The sequence below is a fragment of the Microcebus murinus genome, chromosome 19 (assembly GCF_040939455.1).
Source record: "Microcebus murinus isolate Inina chromosome 19, M.murinus_Inina_mat1.0, whole genome shotgun sequence".
Classification (NCBI taxonomy): domain Eukaryota; kingdom Metazoa; phylum Chordata; class Mammalia; order Primates; family Cheirogaleidae; genus Microcebus; species Microcebus murinus.
In genome coordinates, this window is record NC_134122.1 from 12,819,409 (window position 1) to 12,842,122 (window position 22,714).

The following is a 22,714-nucleotide window of genomic DNA, read 5'->3' on the forward strand; positions in this document are numbered from 1 at the left end:
GATGGCTGTGTTTTAGGAAAAATTATTTCTGAGTGGGATGTATAAGACAGTAAAAAAATTAGTGGCTTCTTCTTATTTATTATTGGGATGTGTTAAAGAATAGTTGCATTAGTTCATTGGATACCCTGGACTGCTTGTTACACCACTAAGACCTTCACTCCCACCTTCAGAGAAATGGAAGGCTCAGAGGCTTTTTATATACAAAATGAGGTTTGGAGAGGATGGTGAGAACAAGTTTCAAAAAGATTCTGTATACCCTTTGTAAAAATTACTTGAGTGAGCCTGGCCTAAACTGGCAAATGAAGAACTATTGTGTATGGTTCTTTGTTACCACAGGGAGGAATTTGAACCCTTAAATTTGTCCTGATGCCGACACACGTCAGGTTTTATCCTTTCACATCTACTACGTTGGTAGTTTTTAATAGGTTTAAAGTATCTATCTTTCTTCTTGAAGGAATTATTCCGCAGCTTTTCTCACGCTTAAACCACCCTGAAGTGTATGTGCGCCAAAGTATTTGCAACCTTCTATGCCGCGTGGCTCAGGATTCGCCGCATCTCATTTTGTATCCTGCAATAGTCGGTACCATATCACTTAGTAGTGAATCCCAGGCTTCAGGTACGGAATACTAAAACACTGGCATGTTATGTATAAATTATTTTGCCAATAATTTTTATTAGGTCAAGTGTTTTTTTTTAAGATTTTATTTCAGAGTTGGTAGAATTTATAGTTTTTAAAATAGTAATAATTATCATTATTGAGGGAGTAACTACCATGTTTCTGGCACTACAACATACGCTTTGCATGTTATCTTCACTCTTTACAATAAACCACTCACCAAGGTGTGGACAAATGGAGTAACTCAGGTTCACTAAGCTGTAACGGTAGGTAAGTGTTCAACCAAGTTTTGGACTCTGTCTGAGAGAGCACATTATTTGTTAGACACTAATTTATTATCTCTCCCCCAATGTATCTTCCATTAGCCTATAATATTAATAAGTATGAAAGCTCAACTTGTAAATAGGCAGAATATCCACAATCTTTACTTATTTTAATGCACAGACAGCAAATTAGTTAAATGAGTGTACTAGAGTCAAATAGATTATTGATGTTTTCAGTAACATGGGAGAAACATTCAAAGTATTCCTATTCTCTCATTTTATGATAGGAAATAAGTTTTCCTCTGCGATTCCAACTTTACTTGGCAATATTCAAGGAGAAGAATTGTTGGTTTCTGAATGTGAGGGAGGAGGTTCACCTGCTTCTCAGGATAGCAATAAGGATGAACCTAAGAGTGGATTAAATGAAGACCAAGCCATGATGCAGGATTGCTACAGCAAAATTGTGGATAAATTGTCTTCAGCAAACCCAACTATGGTGTTACAGGTACAAAGAAACTCAACTCACATGTTTCTTTTTTTCTTTTTTGAGACAGGGTTTCACGCTGTCCCAAGGGCTAGAGTGCAGTGGCGTCATCATAGCTCACTATAACCTCAAACTCCTGGGGTCAAGCAATTCTCCTGCCTCAGCCTCTGGGATAGCTGGGACTACAGGCCCATGCTGTTGTGCCTGGCTAACGTTTTCTATTTTTTGTAGAGATAGGATCTCACTATGTTGGTTAGGTTGCTCCTGACCTCAAGTTTTTTCTCGCCTCAGCCTCCCAGAGTGCTAGGATTACAGACATGAGCCACCACACCTAGCCTCAACTCATATAAGTATTGTGCACTAACCAATTGCACCAGTGGAGCTCCAACTCATATGTTTTAAAACAGTCCAACTTTACAACTTCCTCTCCTCCCAAAAACCCATAAAAGCTATCATAGAAATAATTTGAACAATGTGTTTAGAATAGTTAAAATGGATTTTATCAGTCAGTATTGATAGAATCACTAATCAGGGTTCTCTAATTGTATAATGAACAAAAATTACCCCCATTTAACTTGTAATATCCAGTGTTTGTGTGGACTTGGAGATGAGCTGTCGGGATGTGCTCTATGTGCAGGTTCAGATGCTCGTGGCCGAGCTGCGCAGGGTCACTGTGCTCTGGGATGAGCTTTGGCTGGGAGTTTTGTTACAGCAACACATGTATGTCCTGAGACGAATTCAGCAGCTGGAAGATGAGGTGAAGAGAGTCCAGAACAACAACACCTTACGCAAGTATGTTTCCATACACTCTACTCGGAAAAGGAAGCTGCCTCGTTTTTTTCTTGTGTTAAAATATGTAACAAAATTTACTGTTTTAACCATTTTTAAGTGTACAATTCAGTGGCATTATATACATTCAAAATGTTGTACAACTGTCACTACTGTCTATTTTCAGAACTTATCCCCTATAGAAGCTCTGTTTTAATTAAACAGGAATTCTTCATTTCCTCCTGACCTTGGTGCCTGGTTACCTTTATTCTACTTTCTGTATCTGTGAATTTGCCTATTTTAGCTGCCGCATGTAAGTGGAATCATACGGTATTTGTCCTTTTGTGTCTGGCTTTTTTCACCAAGCATAATGTCCTTAAGGTTCGTCCGTGTTGCAGCACGTATTAGAATTTCATTCCTTTCTATGTATGGCCAATAATATTCCATTGTGTGGATATACTACATTTTGTTTATCCATTCATCTGTTTATGGACAGTTGGATTGTTTCTACATTTTGGCTCTGTGAATAATGCATCTCTGAACATTGTTGAACAAGTATCTGTTTGAGTCCCAGCTTTCCATTATTTTGTATATGATCCAGTGGGTTTTCTGGATCAGATGGCAGTTCTCTTTTTAACTTGTTGAGGAACTGACAAACTTTTTGACGGTGGCTGCACTATTTTACATTCCCACCAGCAATTTGTGAGGGTTCCAGTTTCTCCTCATCCTTGCCAATACTTTTTTTGTGTTAATTTTTTTTTTTTTTTTTTAATAATAGCCATCCCACTGGATCTGAAATGGTATCTCATTCTGATTTGCTTTTCCGTAGTGACTGGTCATGTTCAGCATCTTTTCATGTGTTTACTGACCATTTGTATATCTTCTTTGGAGAAATGTCAGTTAATTCCTTTGTCCATTTTAGAATTGGGTTGTTTGTGGGTTTTTTGTTGTGAAGTAGTTCTTTATATATTCTGGATATTAACCCCTTATGAGATACATGATTTACAGATACTTCCTACCATTTGTGGATTGTCTTTTCACTTTCTTGATAGTATCTTTTGCTACAAAAGTTTTAATTTTGATGTAATCTAATGAAATCTGTTTGTGTTACTGGTGCCATGTCCAAAGAATCATGGCCAAGTCTTGTGTCAAGAAACTTTCCCCCTATGTTTTCTTCCCAGAGTTTTATAGTCTTAGCTCTTAAGTTTAGGTCTTTGAAATATTTTGAATTATATTTTGCATATAGTGTAAGGCATGGACCTATCTGACTTCATTCTTTTGTATTTGGATATCCTGTTTTCTGAGCATCATTTCTTGAAAAGAGAAGCTGCTTCATTTACGTGCTTGATTTTTGAAAAAACAGTTCTATATTAGTTTGCTAATACTTTATTGCTTAATTTTTAGACTTATTCTTTCATATTGTTAACTTACATTTGATACATTTGAACTATTCCATGTTAGTGTAAAACTTTCATGTACAATGAGTTTTTCAATAAAAATGTCTTCCTGGTCAGAGAAGAAAAAGTTGCCATCATGCGGGAGAAGCACACAGCTCTGATGAAGCCCATTGTATTTGCTTTGGAGCATGTGAGGAGCATCACGGCGGCCACTGCAGAAACACCTCATGAGAAATGGTTTCAGGATAACTATGGTGATGCCATTGAAAATGCTCTAGAAAAACTGAAGACCCCATCAAACCCTGCAAAGCCTGGAAGCAGCTGGCTTCCATTTAAAGAGGTACAAAACAATCTCAAGAATGCTACTGAAGTGGAAAATTCCCTATGAGATACAAAGTTTAAATAAGTGGGTTCACCTTACTTGGAATATAAGTGAAAATTTTATAAGCCTATGGAAGGCGGCCTGTGGCCAGTTGCTTATAAGGAATACATAGAAAAATGTTTCATTTGAGAATTTGGAAACGGGTGGGCAGAGGGAGTGGCAAGGGTGCCTACTCTTTTACATATGGAGGATTCACAGCAGTAAACAATATACTGTAAGAAATGTGCCAGGGGAGTGGTACTGGCCTTGAGCTAAATGTTGGTTACCTGCTGTGTTCACCTCATAAAAGATAAACAAATTTGCCAGGCTAAGTGGTCTGTGCCTGTAATTCCAGCTACGCAGGAGGTTGAGGTGGGAGAATCACTTGAGGGGGGAGGAGGCAGGGGTAGGGGAGTAAAGAGGTGAGGGTAAGGCATAGCTCAGATGGTGATGCTCAACCCCGTTTTCCTATTAGGCCATGGACCCGTATCAGGCTGTAGCCCATGAGTTGGGGACTATAGCTCTAGATGACTTCTACTTTATTAAGATCCCCACCCCCATGGAAACATTGTCTTCTATGAAAACAATCCCTGGTGCCAAAAAGGTTGGGGACTGCTGATCTAGAGCATATCAGCACACCAGTGTTCTTCCTGGAATGCCCCAAATACTTAACATTGAATTAAATGTAGGAATTAGAATAACTGGTATTTGTATGTGTTTTTAAATTTACTTTCCTACCAAATTGAATATGAAAGAAAGTAAGTGTTCTAAAACCTTAAAATCTGTACCCCCATAATATGCCAAAATAAAAAAAAAAAAAAAAGAAAGTAAGTGTTCTAAATCATAATATAAACTTGTTTTTCCCATCTTATGAATATAGATAATGCTGAGTTTGCAACAGAGAGCACAGAAACGTGCAAGTTATATCTTACGTCTTGAAGAAATCAGTCCGTGGTTGGCTGCCATGACTAACACTGAAATTGCTCTTCCTGGGGAAGTCTCAGCCAGAGATACTGTCACAATCCACAGTGTGGGTGGAACCATCACAATCTTACCAACTAAAACCAAGCCGAAGAAACTTCTCTTTCTGGGATCAGATGGGAAGAGCTATCCTTACCTTTTCAAAGGTAGGATGTAAAACTTCTTCCATTTTTAAGAAGAGTATTAGGTTTCTTATTAATGCTGTATGTGTGTGTGTGTGCGTGTCTGTGTGTGTGTTAGATTATTTCAGGTGAATTTTTATATGTCATCATTAGCCTGGAGTGTCCTGTGTCCTATGTGTTTTTGAATGGCAGTGGTTAGATACTGTACAGAAAGATTTTCCATACTCCTCGACCCCCTTGTGTATGAACTTGTATAAGCAGAACAACTGAGGTACAGCTAATAATGCTAATAACTACTACTAATATCTTGTCACTGAATAGAACTCTCTAATGCTCTCAATGTTCCTCATGGGCTGTCAGTTCTTGACTGCCATTGCTAGTTGAAAAAGACACAGAGGAGTGGTGTGCTGCCAACACTCTTTGGTCGCCTGCCCTAACTACTTTAATATTGTTTTCATAGGACTGGAGGATTTACATCTGGATGAGAGAATAATGCAGTTCCTATTTAATTTTGTTTTCATAGGACTGGAGGATTTACATCTGGATGAGAGAATAATGCAGTTCCTATCTATTGTGAATACCATGTTTGCTACAATTAACCGCCAGGAAACACCCCGGTTCCACGCTCGACACTATTCTGTAACACCACTAGGAACCAGATCAGGACTAATCCAGTGGGTGGATGGAGCCACACCCTTATTTGGTCTTTACAAGCGATGGCAACAACGGGAAGCTGCCTTACAAGCACAAAAGGTTGATTAAAATTTGAATAAAATTTTAATGTTTAAAAACAAATGAATATATTAGCCCATTCTTTGTTATGCGAAATATTTCTAGGCTTACTTGAGCATTTTGCATGTTTGTAGGGGTTAAAGAAGGAAAGACTTGAGGTCCTTAGGACAGTATTTTTTTTTTTTGAGACAGAGTCTCGCTTTGTTGCCCAGGCTAGAGTGAGTGCCGTGGCTTCAGCCTAGCTCACGGCAACCTCAAACTCCTGGGCTCAAGCAATCCTCCTGCCTCAGCCTCCCAAGTAGCTGGGACTACAGGCATGCGCCACCATGCCCGGCTAATTTCTTCTGTATATATTAGTTGGCCAATTAATTTCTTTCTATTTATAGTAGAGACGTGGGTCTCGCTCTTGTTCAGGCTGCTTTTGAACTCCTGACCTTGAGCAATCCGCCCATCTTGGCCCCTGAGAGTGCTAGGATTACAGGTGTGAGCCACCATGCCCGCCACGACAGTATTTTTGAGGAATATTTTATAAAAATAAAGTTTCAAGAGGCAGAAATGATGGCATTGGATTAATCTTTCTCTAGACAAATTGGAGCGGATATGTGAATTTGATATTTCACATCTTAATGCTTTTATTGTACTTATGTGGTCTTTTAAATTAAATTTGTAAATAATATCTTTGAAGCCTAGTTTCTTTTAAATATGTAAATAAGAAACTACTTTAAGTTTAGAGTTAACCACAGTGGCATCCTATTTTGTGCTTGTGGATTTCATACTTTGATTTAGACTAGGAATTTAATTTAGAATTCATTTTAGCCAATTATCTGAGTGCTTAATATTTGCCAGAAACTGTACTAAGCTCTGCAGATATTAAGGTATATTTTATACAGTCTCAACCTCAGGATCTCACATCTAGCTAAAGAAAATGCTTCTAATTAGTGTAGGTATGAGAAGGAGCAAGGGCTTAAGAGGAGTCAAGTTTTAAATGTAGGCATAAGAGAATACAGGGCAATTGTTGAAGGGTAAATTAGAGATCAGAATTTGAGACAGCCTATCTAAATTTTTATGTACTGTGTTCTGAATTTCCACTGTTAATTTCACACTGATGATTAAATCACCAGTGAAAACTTGTGCATGAATGAATTGGGAATTATAAATTATAAATTTTAAGATTAATTATATGTTACAAAGAAGAGCATAACTTGAATGTTGAGATATGGATCAAACTCAAGAAAATTTAACACCAAACCAATTTTTCAATAAAGTACTAGTACCTAATTAAAAGAAAGATATAGATTATAAGAAAGGTATAGTACAGCAAAATTGGCTATTGGTAAATGAAATTTAGCTGGGTAGGTAGAAAATGCTACTGAGAAATCAGTTTTGAAGGTACTACTTTGGATTCAAAGTAGCAATCTTTGTACTTTTTAAATAAATTTGATTTTTTCTTTTGAAGGCCCAAGATTCCTACCAAACTCCTCAGAATCCTGGAATGGTACCCCGTCCTAGTGAACTTTATTATAGTAAAATTGGCCCTGCTTTGAAAGCAGTTGGACTTAGCCTGGATGTGTCCCGTCGGGATTGGCCTCTTCACGTAATGAAGGCAGTGTTAGAAGAGTTAATGGAGGCCACACCCCCAAACCTCCTTGCCAAGGAGCTTTGGTCTTCTTGTACAACACCTGATGAATGGTGGAGAGTTACACAGGTATGCGCCTTGTTTGGGACTGTAATCAACAATCAACAGTATTATTTCTTTTGCCTGCTTCCTTCTTATCTATCTTGTTTGTCTTCTCTTCCTTCTGTCCCTCCAGATGTGATAGTTTGAGACCTTTATTGGAATCCGATATTAGAATTATAGTGGTGTGGCCATGACCATGTCTGAGGGCAGGATGTGGAAGTGGTTGTGGATGAAGTGGAAAGTAGAATAAAAAAATTAGAAAGGGAAAAACTAGGGAGACTGATGAAAAGGTGTTTAGTTTTTTAAAATCCAGCATTCTGATAATGATTAACTAGGGCCAACCAAACCTCCGTGTTGTATGTTGCTGCCCCATGCAGAGCCTGTGTGACCCCATGCCGTGCCCTGTTTTTATTTGTTGATTTATTTTAAAATAAGGGAGTAGCATTATGGTGTTTTATAAATTTTAGAGTATCAGGTTCATGCTAGAGGGAAATTTCCTTATGGTGTTTAACTTACTCCCTTCACCCCCTTTTTCTTTAGTCTTATGCAAGATCTACTGCAGTCATGTCTATGGTTGGATACATAATTGGCCTTGGAGATAGACATCTGGATAATGTTCTCATAGATATGACAACTGGAGAAGTTGTTCACATAGATTACAATGTTTGCTTTGAAAAAGGTAAAATAAAAGTGGACTTTTACATTTATATGAGGGTCAAATTTTTTTTGGTGAAAGGGCAAAAATATAACTATTTGTCTTTTCAAGGTAAAAGCCTTAGAGTTCCTGAGAAAGTACCTTTTCGAATGACACAGAACATTGAAACAGCACTGGGTGTAACTGGAGTAGAAGGTGTTTTTAGGCTTTCCTGTGAGCAGGTATGCTGTCTTCTCTTCTGCCTCTACCACTTTTAGTATACATGTTAAAAGAACAGAGCCTGTGAAGTGAAAAAAGTCCCACATTTGTGAGGAAATTTGTGCTAACACTTACTTAAAACTCTTGTGAAAACAGGTTTTACACATTATGCGGCGTGGCAGAGAGACTCTGCTGACGCTGCTGGAGGCCTTTGTGTACGACCCTCTGGTGGACTGGACGGCAGGAGGCGAGGCTGGCTTTGCTGGCGCTGTCTATGGCGGGGGCGGCCAGCAGGCCGAGAGCAAGCAGAGCAAGAGAGAGATGGAGCGAGAGATCACCCGCAGCCTCTTTTCTTCCAGAGTAGCTGAAATTAAGGTGAAGCCCAATGATGTAATAAGTCATCGTCATCTTTTTGTTAATAGAGTAAACATGTTCATAAAAAAGTTGAGTAAAACTGTTTCTCTACTTTTTTTGGGCAAGACTTATATTGTATAATATTGAAGTGGCACTTAAATATTTGGTAATTTGATGCCATCTTTTTGTAAGGCAGTTCTCCCACACAAATACACAGTTAAATTCCACGCTCCTAGGAGGTGGGTTAATGATTTTAAAAAATTATAATTTTAAAAAACATGTTGAAATGTATTTACTAATGACTGTAAATGTTCTTTAATTGGGTAGCCTCCCATCCCCAGTAGGTAGTCAGTGATGCTAATCTTGTTCTGGGTGGCCTATTGGTAACTGCATGTTGTTATGGAATTGAGCCTGTCAGTTTATGTCTATATGTTAATTTGAACGTGTTAGTTATCTTTGTACAGTGGAGGTGACGCCATCATCCCCTCAGGATTTTGTTGAGATTTAAATAGAATGCAAAATGTTCTTTTGACAGTGTTGTGTCTCAGAGTTGACCCTGTAGTAATCTTCCTAATCATAACAACTTTTTACAGGTGAACTGGTTTAAGAATAGGGATGAGATGCTGGTTGTGCTTCCCAAGCTGGACAGCGGCTTAGATGAATACCTAAGCTTGCAAGAGCAACTGACAGATGTGGAAAAACTACAGGGCAAACTGCTGGAGGAAATAGAGTTTCTAGAAGGAGCTGAAGGAGTGGATCATCCTTCTCACACTCTGCAACACAGGTTTAAAACAGTGATGAATTGTTATTTCTAAATATATTCCATTAAGGAGAATTTTCATATTTGTGTAAACATTGTCAGTGAAGATTAGAATTATTGCAGCATCTGATGTAAATGATAAACGCTCTCAGTGATTACAGTTTCAAAGTGTTTCTAAATAATTCACTTAAATTTTCTGCTTTATTTAACTTAAATGTTTGAATGATTGATTACGGGAGATAGGTAGGTAGGCAGGTGTAGTGGTTAGAACATTGAACTTGGAATCAGAAAACCTGGGTTTGTTTTTCTCATTTGCAGTTGTTATTTGAGTCTTTATTCATTTGTACAGTGGCAGTTATTTCATCTACTTGGCTGAGTTTTTAACACATTAAATTAAATGGGGGGCCGGGCGCGGTGGCTCACGCCTGTAATCCTAGCACTCTGGGAGGCCGAGGCGGGTGGATTGCTCGAGGTCAGGAGTTCAAAACCAGCCTGAGCAGGAGTTCAAAACCACCCATCCTCCTGAGGTCCTGAGGTCAGGAGTTCAAAACCACCCATCTTCTACTATAAATAGAAAGAAATTAATTGGCCAACTAGTATATATAGAAAAAACTAGCCAGGCATGGTGGCACACGCCTGTAGTCCCAGCTACTCTGGATGCTGAGGCAGGAAGATCGCTTGAGCCCAGGAGTTTGAGGTTGCTGTGAGCTAGGCTGATGCCGCGGCACTCACTCTAGCCTGGGCAACAAAGTGAGACTCTGTCTCAAAAAAAAAAAAATTAAATGGGGTGATCTAAGTGAGTGACCCTTACAACAGAGCAGGTGCCCAGTAAACGGTAGTTGAATATGAAAGTGTCAAGCATTGAAGAGGCTCTCAGAGTACAAAGATCTGTCAAGCATCAGTCTTTAACCTTCAGTGAACTCAAAACTTGGCAGATGTTATAGTTTTATTTTAAATGTTGTGAGCACAGTTGAGGGAATTACAAAGTCAGGAAAATCCAGGCAAGTAAGGGAAATTGGACTGGAGCCCTCCAGATTGAAAAGAAGCTTATCAGGCAGTCTAAGTATGAGCAAAATCCAGGTTATGAAAGTATGTAGAAGAAAGAACAGCAAATGATCTTTTGAGCTTGTTTGTTTGTTTCCCCCATTAGGTATTCTGAACACACCCAACTACAGACTCAGCAAAGAGCAGTTCAGGAAGCAATCCAGGTGAAGCTAAATGAATTTGAACAGTGGATAACACACTATCAGGCTGCATTCAACAATTTAGAAGCAACACAGCTCGCGAGCTTACTTCAGGAGATAAGCACACAAATGGACCTTGGTATGGATTGACTTATTTTAGATACATATGTGAGCATCTGAGTTTTGTGTTTGTGTGCTTCTGTGTGTGGTTCTGGTTTGTGCTCCCTTTAAATGACTGCTGAGTTGAAATGGTTTAACTGTGATTAATACTGTCTTTTACCAAAAGGGCCCCCAAGTTATGTGCCAGCGACAGCCTTTCTACAGAATGCTGGCCAGGCCCACTTGATTAGCCAGTGTGAGCAGCTGGAGGGGGAGGTTGGCGCTCTCCTGCAGCAGAGGCGCTCCGTGCTCCGTGGCTGTCTGGAACAGCTCCATCACTACGCAACTGTAGCTCTGCAGTATCCAAAGGCCATATTTCAGAAACATCGAATTGAACAATGGAAGACCTGGATGGAAGAGCTCATCTGTAACACGACAGTAGAGCGCTGTCAAGAACTCTACAGGAAGTAAGTTGACAGCACTTACTTTCCCTCCTCCCCTCCTTCCCTCCCTCCCTCTCTTCCTTTCTCCCCTCCCTCCCTCCCTCTAAGGGTCTCACTGTGTTGCTCCAGCTGGAGTGCCATGGTGTCGTCATAGCTTGCTACAACCTTAAATGCCTGGGTTCAAGTGATCTTCCTACCTCAGTCTCCCAGGTACCTAGGATTAATGGAGAGCATGCTATAATGCCCAGCTAATTTTTCTGTTTTTGTAGAGTCTGGAATCTCACTATGTTGTTCATCCTGGTTCTTGAACTCCTGGCCTCAATAATCTTCCTACCTTGGCTTCCCCTAGTGCTAGGATTACAGGCATGAATCACCTCGCCCAGCTCATTTTCTTTATTTCTCATTGAGAGTGGAAGCAACATTGTGTTCAATTTTTAATTACATTTGTATTTTCTTTTTGTGAAAAAAATGGTTGATGGAATTTGAGTGGAATCACTTTGGTCTTGCTTTTAAGAGAATTTGAGCTCATGTTTTCCCCTAAGACAGTATGTTTTTCCTAATTAATTGAAGTATATCGTAGTGTAAGAGTGGTGGGATTGGTTTAAAGACAGCTAGCCTCGAACATTGATTCTGTCATTCATCAACTAGTCATCTTAAGAAGTTACTTTAAGGCGGAGTGTAGCGGCTCACTCTTGTAATCCTAGCACTCTGGGAGGCCAAGGGGGGCAGATTGCTCGAGGTCAGGAGTTCAAGACCAGGCCTGAGCAAGAGTGAGACCCTGTCTCTACTAAAAATAGAAAGAAATTAGTCGGACAACTAAAAATATATAGAGAAAAAATTAGCCGGGCATAGTGGCACATGCCTGTAGTCCCAGCTACTCGGGAGGCTGAGGCAGAAGGCTTGCTTGAGTCCAGGAGTTTGAGGTTGCTGTGAGCTAGGCTGATGCCATGGCACTCTAGACTGGGCAACAGAGTGAGACTCTGTCTCAAAAAAATAAAAATAAAAAAGAAAAGTTACTTTACACTCTTGACATTTTCTTATCTGTAAGATGGAAATAGTGATTCCTACTCTTCAAGGTTTGTCTGAGGATAAAATGCAATATTCTTTTGTGTTTTGTAAAGTGTAAACTTTCTTTATAAGCAGGGAGGTGGCTGTGTTATAACCAAGTACCTCTCTTACTTTTGTAGATATGAAATGCAGTATGCTCCCCAACCACCCCCAACAGTGTGTCAGTTCATCACTGCCACCGAAATGACCCTGCAGCGGTATGCAGCAGACATCAACAGCAGACTTATTAGACAAGTGGAACGCTTGAAACAAGAAGCAGTCACTGTGCCTGTTTGTGAAGATCAGTTGAAAGAAATTGAACGCTGTATTAAAGTTTTCCTTCATGAGAATGGAGAAGAAGGATCTTTGAGTCTAGCAAGTGTTATTATTTCTGCCCTTTGTACCCTTACAAGGTACGTTAGCTAAACTCATAGTGGACCAGTTCATTATCTTACAAACATTGGTGCTTACTGAGATTTCTTGTGTTTTATTTGTAATCCCAAACTTAAGATATTCTTTTAGGCTGAGTGCGGTGGCCCACGCCTGTAATTCTAGCACTCTGGGAGGCCAAGGTGGTGGATTGCTCAAGGTCAGGAGTTCGAAACCAGCCTGAACAAGAGTGAGACCCCATCTCTACTATAAATAGAAATTAATTGGCGAACTAATATATATGGAAAAAATTAGCCGGCCATGGTGGCGCATGCCTATAGTCCCAGCTACTCGGGAGGCTGAGGCAGTAGGATTGCTTGAGCCTAGGAGTTTGAGGTTGCTGTGAGCTAGGCTGATGCCATGGCACTCACTCTAGCCTGGGCAGCAAAGTGAGACCCTGTCTCAAAAAAAATAAAAAGATATTATTTGTCTTGCACAGTGTTACAGCTGCTTGCTTTCTTTTCAGATTTTGAAGTATTCTCTTTTATGTGTGCATTTAATTAAGTTTCACTGTAGAAACACTTATCTCATTCAGGCGTAACTTGATGATGGAAGGTGCAGCTTCGAGTGCTGGAGAGCAGCTGGTTGATCTGACTTCTCGAGATGGAGCCTGGTTTTTGGAGGAGCTGTGCAGTATGAGTGGAAACGTCACCTGTTTGGTTCAGTTACTGAAGCAGTGCCACCTGGTGCCACAGGACTTAGACATCCCCAACCCCATGGAAGCATCTGAGGCAGTTCACTTAGCCAATGGAGTATACACCTCACTTCAGGTGAACACTTCTAATTTATCTTAAATTTTGTAAGTTTGTTTTAGATACTGAATGTTGTCCTTCTCATCTCATTAGTCCAGAAAAGCATTTTGACTGTCTCCTTTGGATGCTACTTAAGCACTCATTTAAAATAAAGAAAATCAGTGTGAGGTGTATAGCCATATCTTGGTTACAGTTGTATAAGTTTGTTCTTTTTGGCTCTAAGTCTCCAAATGTGTAACTCAGCTAAATTCAGAAAACATTAAAATATGTTTTTAAATACTTGTAGGAATTGAATTCAAATTTCCGGCAAATCATATTTCCAGAAGCACTTAGATGTTTAATGAAAGGGGAATACACATTAGAAAGTATGCTTCATGAACTGGACAATCTTATTGAGCAGACGACTGATGGCATTCCCCTGCAGACTCTAGTTGAATCTCTTCAAGCCTATTTGAGAAATGCAGCCATGGGACTTGAAGAAGAAACACATGCCCATTACATCGATGTTGCCAGGCAAGTGAAGGCTTTAAGTTTACCTGTAATATTTAGAGTAGGTATGATTACTTATAAATACTCATACATGTATCTTTTAAAAAGATATTTTTATTTTGAAATAACTACAGAGTCATAGAAGATGTTAAAAGAAAGAAAAGTACAGGAAGGTATTATATACCCTTCACCCAATGTTAGTATCTGAGAAAGTAGAATAGTATAACGAACCCTGATTTTACCACCTTAGGCAATTGTCTGCACCTGGTCAACCTGGCTTAAATTGTGCTAACTTAGTTATTTTAGAGCAAATATATTTTCTTTTCAAATAATACAGGAAGTAGATATCTCTCTTGATTGTGGTATATTATTTCACCAAAAATGTAGCAATAAATAATTCCTTAATGTCAATTATCCTGCATTCAGAAATTTTCTGTTTTTGCAGGTTTCTCTGTAGTTGTTATATTCACATAATAGGAAAAATAATAATTATTAATAGCATAAACAAAAATAAGGTAAATAGTGGTTTAGATTATTCACTGAAGAGCTTTATCCTATAATTTCCAGCAATATTTAACAAATTAAATGCTAGATCTAAATACCTTTCTTTCACACTAAATATCAGACCTCATTTTATCTTTTCTTCATATCTTATCTAGGCTTCTTTTACTCTCTTAGGAAAGAATGTTTAATGTGTGCTTTGGGTAACAAGCTTGGTGCCTGTTTATATGGCAGCCATCTGCCTTGTTTCAGAGAAACTTTTGATAATCTCAAAAAAAATTTCATATCTTTACAGCTCTTTTTTCATTAGACATTTCTCTGGTAGCTTAACATTTTTAATTGCCTTAAAAACTCCAGTCATTTGGAATGATTTCTGTATGTGTATGTGATAAAGTTGAAATCTCAGTTAACCTTAGTTTTACTGATAGTAATTATAAGTACTAGGAATTGTATTGTCGCTTTTCATATAAATGTTTAGAAATAGTGCCTAGATACATAAGCACTGTATAAGTCTTAAGTTAATGTTAATGTGAAGAGTGAATTTCTGAAGTCCTTACGTTCAAAATGTGCATAAACCAAAGCTGCCAAAAATAGCGGGTATTCCAGTTTACTGTCTATAGTTGGCTCTACCATGCAGCAGTAGTGTGAACATAGCTTACAATTTGATAGGTCCACCAGCTTTAGAATTGTGTGTTTCCTGACATTTTTCAGTATGGGGTTTATCTTATTTCATATTCTGTGTGTAAAGTGAGACTAATAGTTAATTTAGTAATTTTTAAATTGTCATAATTGAACTTTGCATAAAACTTAATCACATGGACAGTTGCTAATACTGAATCAGAACCAATAACTTCATATTATGATTGACATTGAATACCATTTCATCATAACACTCCTTAATGCCAAAAGACTAGACTTTGGCATTTTCTAGACTTTGCACACTAGCTGTGAGACTTAGTGACCCAAAATGCATTACTCTTCAGTGAGGGTTTTAACTCCCTTTTTTTCCCCATAGAATGCTGCATGCTCAATATGGTGAATTAATCCAACCAAGAAATGGTTCAGTTGATGAAACACCAAAAATGTCAGCTGGCCAGATGCTTTTGGTAGCATTTGATGGCATGTTTGCCCAAGTTGAAACTGCTTTTGGCTTATTAGTTGAAAAGGTAAATATTGACTTGATTTTAAGAATAATGCAAGTGCAATAAAGTAGTTGTTCAGTGTGTGAAAAGTAGAGAAATGAACTTTCTTTTCTTTCATTTACTTAGTTAAACAAAATGGAAATTCCTATAGCTTGGCGAAAGATTGACATCATAAGGGAAGCCAGGAGCACCCAAGTTAATTTTTTTGATGATGATAATCACCGACAGGTGCTGGAAGAGATTTTCTTTTTAAAAAGACTACAGACAATTAAGGAGTTCTTCAGGCTTTGTGGTACCTTTTCTAAAACACTATCAGGTAATATTCTACCTTTAAACATGGTGGGTTTATTTATGTAGTGCTATGGAAGGGGCCAGGGCAGAGCAGGCTTAATTTGATTACACATTCATAAGATCTTAAGTACTTTAAGCAGTACATTATTTTTGTATGAAATACTTTAAGGAACTTTTCTTTTTCTTTAGGTTCAAGTTCACTTGAAGATCAGAATTCTGTGAATGGGCCTGTACAGATTGTCAATGTGAAAACCCTTTTTAGAAACTCTTGTTTTAGTGAAGACCAAATGGCCAAACCCATCAAGGCATTCACAGCTGATTTTGTGAGGCAGCTTTTGATCGGACTACCGAATCAAGCCCTTGGACTCACACTGTGTAGTTTTATCAGTGCTCTGGGGGTAGACATCATTGCTCAAGTGGAGGCAAAGGACTTTGGTGCTGAAAGCAAAGTTTCTGTTGATGATCTGTGTAAGAAAGCAGTGGAGCACAACATCCAGGTCGGGAAGTTCTCCCAGTTGGTCATGAACAGGGCAACAGTGTTGGCGAGTTCTTACGACACTGCCTGGAAGAAGCACGACTTGGTGCGAAGGCTAGAAACCAGCATTTCTTCCTGTAAGACAAGCCTGCAGCGGGTTCAGTTGCACATTGCCATGTTTCAGGTAAGGCTTTCTCTTTGTAATGTGTTTTTCCTGAATGTAGGAAACTTGAAAAACTGGGGGAATTAATACAAAACAATACAAAGAGTTTTTTGTTTTTTTTTTTTGAGACAGAGTCTCACTTTGTTGCCCAGGCTAGAGTGAGTGCCATGGCGTCAGCCTAGCTCACAGCAACCTCAAACTCCTGGGCTCAAGCGATCCTCCTGCCTCAGCCTCCCAAGTAGCTGGGACTACAGGCATGCACCACCATGCCCGGCTAATTTTTTGTATATATATTATTAGTTGGTCAATTAATTTCTTTCTGTTTTTAGTAGAGATGGGGTCTCGCTCAGGCTGGTTTCGAACTCCCGACCTCGAGTAATCCGCCCGCCTCAGCCTCCCAGAGTGCTAGGATTACAGGCGTGAGCCACCATGCCTGGCCACAAAGAGAAATTTTAAAACTATCTGAACTCTGCCAACCCTGTACAAATCTACCTTTAGCATTTTGATGCTTTCTTTCCAGTGATCCTTATTTATTTCTCTTTTATGTAGTTGAGATCATTTCATGTTTACCCATTGTCTTTTGAATCTGTTTCCATCATGGCTGTATGATAAGCATTATCTGTGTTATTAAGTATGTGTATAAATATACATTTTTGGTTTTATTTTGTTTTTTGAGACAGTGTCTCACTCTGTTGCCCAGGCTGGAATACAGTGATCTCATCGTAGCTTACAGCAAGCAACCTTGAAATCCTGAGCTCAAACGATCTTCCTGGCTCAGCCTCCCGAGTAGCTGGGACTATAGGCATATGCCACCATGCCTGGCTAATTTTTTCTATATATTTTTAGCTGTCCAATTAACTTCTTTCTATTTTTGGTAGAAACAGGGTCTTGCTCTTGCTCACCTAGTTTCAAACTCCTGATCTTGAGCAATCCGCCCACCTCAGCCTCTCAGAGTGTTAGGATTACAGGCGTGAGCTACCACACCTGGCCCTCCTTTTTCTAATATAGGCTTCACTATTGTCAATAGCATCATTGAAGCTGTAATGCATGGAATAATTGGGGAACTGTATTTTCTGGACTCTGCTTTGGCACAAACAGTGGTTACTTTGTGTCATTTATATTGAAGCCACTTCCCAATAGTGGAAGTGTTGGTTTTAGCTCAGAGCGTGGAATCATTGTATGTCCTTTTCTTTGCAGTTTTATAATTAGCTGCTTTCTTACCCCAAAAGTTAAGAAAAGTAATTTAATCAGACTTTAAAAATTGCATTTGTTATATATTAATAGTCCTACTAATAGCACATTGGGGGTGGGTGGGTATATTTTGTCATTTTGAAAAATGTTCAATGCTGTCATATTTTATACATTTTTCAGTTCATTACCTTAAAAATTCAGTCTTAATGGAAAACATGGTAAAGTCCCTTTGAGATTTTTCTGTCTTAACACATTTTAAGCTCCAAGTACAATGTATTAACTTTTAAATTGTAGCCCACATGTCCCTTGGAACTTTCTGGGTCACCTCTACAACATACAAACTAGCTCGATCCTCTCAACAGTTGCCTGTTGCCCCTATTTGTCACTTTCAGGTTCTGTGTTTTTCAGTCTCCTGCTCAGCCCCTGTGCTGGATGGCACCACCACCAAAGCCTGCTCTATCCTCCTAACTGGAGATTGTCTTTGAGGGATTGTGTACTAGACTTTTACATAGACTACTGAACATCTTCAGAATTACTGCTTAAATGTTGCACGCTATTGATCCAAGAAATTGGTCAGCCATTGTGTCTACCTCAGAACGTTTTACACCCGGATGTGATTTCTTTTGTGGAGTTTATTCTGTTACTCCTCCCCACTTACCTGCAGCTTGCTGCAGCTCACCTCCCCATTGCCACAGCTGACTTTACATCTCCTCTAGTCCTGACTTGCACCTCTTTTCCCTTATTTGTCTAAAGGCTTTTTCCTGCTGATTTTATTACATTTATTTTTCTGTGAACAGTGGCAACATGAAGATTTGCTTATCAACAGACCACAAGCCATGTCAGTAACACCTCCCCCTCGGTCTGCTATCCTAACCAGCATGAAAAAGAAACTGCATACTTTGAGCCAGATTGAAACTTCGATTGCAACAGTTCAGGTGTGTGTTGTCAGATCTTCAAGCTTCTAGCACATCTTACTTTTAGAAATAACTATGATTGTTAGTGTTTTGTTGTTCGGTATATCTATGTTTGTCCTTAGCTTCTAAGCTAGAGTTTTAATTTATGTTTTTTATTTCTTACCCTCCAATGTAACTGAATATCACAGTAACAGTTATATATATATATATATATATATATATATATATATATATATATATATATTTTGAGACAGAGTCTCACTTTGTTGCCCAGGCTAGAGTGAGTGCCGTGGCGTCAGCCTGGCTCACAGCAACCTCAATCTCCGGGGCTCAGCGATCGTACTGCCTCAGCCTCCCAAGTAGCTGGGACTACAGGCATTCGCCACCATGCCCGGCTAATTTTTTGTATATATTAGTTGGCCAATTAATTTCTTTCTATTTATAGTGGAGACGGGGTCTCGCTCTTGCTCAGGCTGGTTTCGAACTCCTGACCTCGAGCAATCCGCCCGCCTCGGCCTCCCAGAGAGCTAGGATTACAGGCGTGAGCCACCGCGCCCGGCCAAGAAGATAGTTTTGTTATATAAAACTGTCCTTGTCATGATCTGGGTGGCTTTTTACCATTATTTGTAAATTTAGGGATGTGTGGAAATCTGATTTTTATCTTTCACAATCAAAAGTATAAATGGATTTTCTTATAGATTGCTAGCATATATAGCTCAGTAGGAATTTGGTACAGCAGCTGTTTTGTTTTGTTTAAAGACCATTTTATTTAAAAATGAAAGTGAAACTTCCCTGCAAATTTTAAGACAGTAAGCTGAAAGCCAGTTCTTACCTCCTCAGATCTGTTTGCCCTGAATGAAATATTCAAAGCGAACTTAAGGTTAATTCCAAAAGGTAACTGTTAAAGATGTTTTCTTAATTATGTACACTCACCCAACATCTATTGCATCTCTTGTATTATATAAAATACTTGACGCATAGGAAGTGAACAATGTCACATTCACCAAGGTTCTGCTGCCTTTATAGGAGAAACTAGCAGCTCTTGAAGCAAGTATTGAACAGCGACTCAAGTGGGCAGGTGGTGCTAACCCTGCATTGGCACCTGTACTACAAGATTTTGAAGCAACAATAGCCGAAAGAAGAAATCTTGTCCTTAAAGAGAGCCAAAGAGCAAGTCAGGTATTGTGACTAAGGTGTACCATTTTTGTATTCAGTTACAGGATCATATAACTTATAGAAAGCTATGTGTGGGATAACTAGGGGAGCTTAAGAGCCCATGCTCCAGTCAATAGCCCAGGAGGAGGGTCTGGTGAGACTTTCAGGGCATCCCTCAGGCCGGGCTCACAGTGATTTAGTGCGGTGGGCCTTACTGCCTCTTGAATAATTTTTTTCCCACATGACAATAAAATGTCTTAGGACCTTATGCTCTCCTAGAGGTTGTGAATTAACTTTGTTGTGATGGGGGGAGGAGAACAAAAAAACCATTATGGAAATTTTCAACCAGGTACAAAATTAGACTAATAAAATGATACCCATCCCTCATCATACCCATCACTAAAATTCAATAATTGTCAACTTAAGTCCTTTATTATTTCATCCATACTTCCTATTCCTCCCTATTCCTCCTTTCCATGCCGTACTTAACCGGAATCCCAAATATTTTATATGTAAATATTTCAGTATGTGCCTATTAGGATAAGAACTATTTAAGAACATAACCACAATATTATTAATTATACCTTAAAAAATGTGCTTAATATCGGCAAATATCCAGTTAGTATTTTGTGTTCTTTCTTATAAAGTTAGTTAGGAATAGAAGCAGAAGGAATATTCTGGCAGAAATATTCTCTGAAATTTGAATGTAACAAATTGCAGCTGAATATGACAACTGTTTTATTATGGAGTAATTTTTTTATGTAAAAACAGTCACATAGAAGATACATTTACCTAATTGTTCTTAGGTGCTTTGGGCCAGTTCAGTTCTAAAAGTATCAGCATAAATTAAAATGTACGTTCACTTCTAATAGCCTTTATGAGGATTTGGTTTATTTCCAAAAGAGTCATACATTTTTAGGGCCAATTCTGGTCCTCAATTCTGGAAGTAGAAGGCAGTATTTTTTCATGTCATTAATTGCTTTCTCCCCCTCATTGTGGTGGTTCTGTTCTCTCTTTACAGGTCACTTTTCTGTGCAGCAATATCATTCATTTTGAAAGTTTACGAACAAGAACTGCAGAAGCCTTAAACCTGGATGCTGCATTATTTGAGCTAATCAAACGATGTCAGCAAATGTGTTCATTTGCGTCACAGTTTAACAGCTCAGTGTCTGAGTTAGAGCTTCGTTTATTACAGAGAGTGGTGAGTCTTGAGTTGTGGTGGGGGTGGAGAGACTGATTAAAACAAGGCCAATGTTATACTGTCAAAATCAGTTTAATATATTCACTCAGTTTATATTTATTGGGCATGCACTGTATGTAAGAGGTTGTTATGAGGGGCACAATAGTGATTAAATCTTGCTCTTAGCCTTCAAGGAACTTATTAATTATATAACAAATGAAATGGTGAAAAGGATTCTGAGAGTCATAACCAAAGTACTATGAAAGTTCAGAAGGGAGTAGGAGAAAGATGGTGTATAGCAAATGATTCAGATGCACTGAAGATAGAGTAGTAGCAAGAGCTCTAGTGGAAGATGAATGAATGTTGGAAAGGTCAGTGGAGTTCAGAAATAGCAAGTGGATAAGTATGGTCTTTATATTTGGTGGAAAGGCTTTAGGCTGTGTATTAGCTTTGGTTTCATTTCTAAGAGTTATTTAGAGTGAGTTTGGGGACCTGGATGCCAGTCATCTTAGTCATGCCAAATGTATTTCTTGAGTCTTAAACTTTAGGCATTATATTCTATATAACTGTGCAGAAGAGTTGAAAATCTTTTTTTTTTAATTTTTAAATTTTCTTTAATTTTCCTTTTTTTCCCTACCATTGAGCATTTGTACAGAGTTGAAAATCTTAATCTGTATTTCACAGATTTTTGAAATTATTTAGTACTATTTTATAGGTAATTAATTCATGCCCTAGCAACTGAGGTTCTCTTTGTGTTCGCTTGAGTTACTGATATCTTTTAATAATGATGATGATGATGAAAGGACTCATTACTTCAGGTAATGCTTAAAATAAAATAAATCTGTGTTCTGTTTAGGACACTGGTCTTGAACATCCTATTGGCAGCTCTGAATGGCTTTTGTCAGCACACAAACAGTTGACCCAGGATATGTCTACCCAGAGGGCAATTCAGACAGAGAAGGAGCAACAGATTGAAACGGTCTGTGAAACAATTCAGAATCTTGTTGATAATATAAAGACTGTGCTGACTGGTCATAACCGACAGCTTGGAGATGTCAAACATCTCCTAAAAGCAATGGCCAAGGTAAGACTAATACTATTGACATATATTTACTCCTCCTCTTTTATAAAATAACAAGTAGTTTTATTTATGGAGAAATAGTGGCATTTTGCAAACAAAAACAATTTCTTGTCACATCTTTTGATTTGCAACTGAGTTAATTTGTTTTCATCAATTATTTTTTTAAGCAGGTAGTAGTATTTTCAGTTTGATACACAAAGAAATTGAGGCTTAAAGAAATTGATTCACTCAATGTCATATAACTTATAATAGAACTGAGATTTGAATCTAGTCCGAATGTTTAGATCTCCAACCTCCAAGCTTTCTCCTCCCCACCTGTACCTCCAAACCCATATAGTTTGCCTCCAAAATGAATGAAATACTGTCTCTTCCATCCAGTATCCTACATCATCTAGTTAGTAAGGAAACTGTGCCTCTAGGGGAGGCTAATTTACATCATTGTTACATATTGGTAAATATTTTAATTTTAGGATTTATTTTTACTTGAGGTATTTTTTGTTTAGTTTTTTGTTTTTTCGAGATAGGGTCTTATTCGGTTTTCCAGGCTAGAGTGCGGTGGTGTGATCACAACTCACTATAGCCTCAAACTCCTGGACTTAAGCAGTCCTCCCACCTCAGCCTCCCAAGTAGCTGGAACTACAGGTGCATGTTACCCTACCCAGCTCATTTTTGAATTTTTTGTAGAGATGGGGGTCTCACTATCTTGCCCAGTTTGGTCATGAACTCTTGGCCTGCCTCAACCTCTCAGTGCTGGGATTACAGGTGTGAGCCACCACACCCAGCCTACTTTGAGTTTTTATTTGGTGGTG

General features: G+C 38.7%; 1 protein-coding gene across 3 annotated transcripts in view; it reads left to right on the forward strand.

Annotated features, from left to right (window-relative positions):
- Nucleotides 1-22,714, forward strand: part of SMG1 (SMG1 nonsense mediated mRNA decay associated PI3K related kinase) — a 105,424-nt gene that overhangs the window by 74,017 nt on the left and 8,693 nt on the right. For all 3 annotated transcript variants that reach the window (XM_012736041.2, XM_075995141.1, XM_075995143.1), the window contains 23 exons: nt 455-616; nt 1,167-1,384; nt 2,001-2,155; nt 3,646-3,868; nt 4,770-5,016; nt 5,516-5,745; nt 7,181-7,429; nt 7,943-8,081; nt 8,169-8,278; nt 8,412-8,630; nt 9,203-9,393; nt 10,520-10,692; nt 10,840-11,119; nt 12,283-12,555; nt 13,107-13,341; nt 13,610-13,836; nt 15,329-15,479; nt 15,582-15,771; nt 15,936-16,405; nt 18,373-18,510; nt 19,516-19,668; nt 20,666-20,845; nt 21,681-21,908. In XM_012736041.2, coding sequence (XP_012591495.1) covers nt 455-616; nt 1,167-1,384; nt 2,001-2,155; nt 3,646-3,868; nt 4,770-5,016; nt 5,516-5,745; nt 7,181-7,429; nt 7,943-8,081; nt 8,169-8,278; nt 8,412-8,630; nt 9,203-9,393; nt 10,520-10,692; nt 10,840-11,119; nt 12,283-12,555; nt 13,107-13,341; nt 13,610-13,836; nt 15,329-15,479; nt 15,582-15,771; nt 15,936-16,405; nt 18,373-18,510; nt 19,516-19,668; nt 20,666-20,845; nt 21,681-21,908 — 4,841 coding nt within the window. The remainder of the gene's footprint in view (nt 1-454; nt 617-1,166; nt 1,385-2,000; nt 2,156-3,645; nt 3,869-4,769; nt 5,017-5,515; nt 5,746-7,180; nt 7,430-7,942; nt 8,082-8,168; nt 8,279-8,411; nt 8,631-9,202; nt 9,394-10,519; nt 10,693-10,839; nt 11,120-12,282; nt 12,556-13,106; nt 13,342-13,609; nt 13,837-15,328; nt 15,480-15,581; nt 15,772-15,935; nt 16,406-18,372; nt 18,511-19,515; nt 19,669-20,665; nt 20,846-21,680; nt 21,909-22,714) is intronic.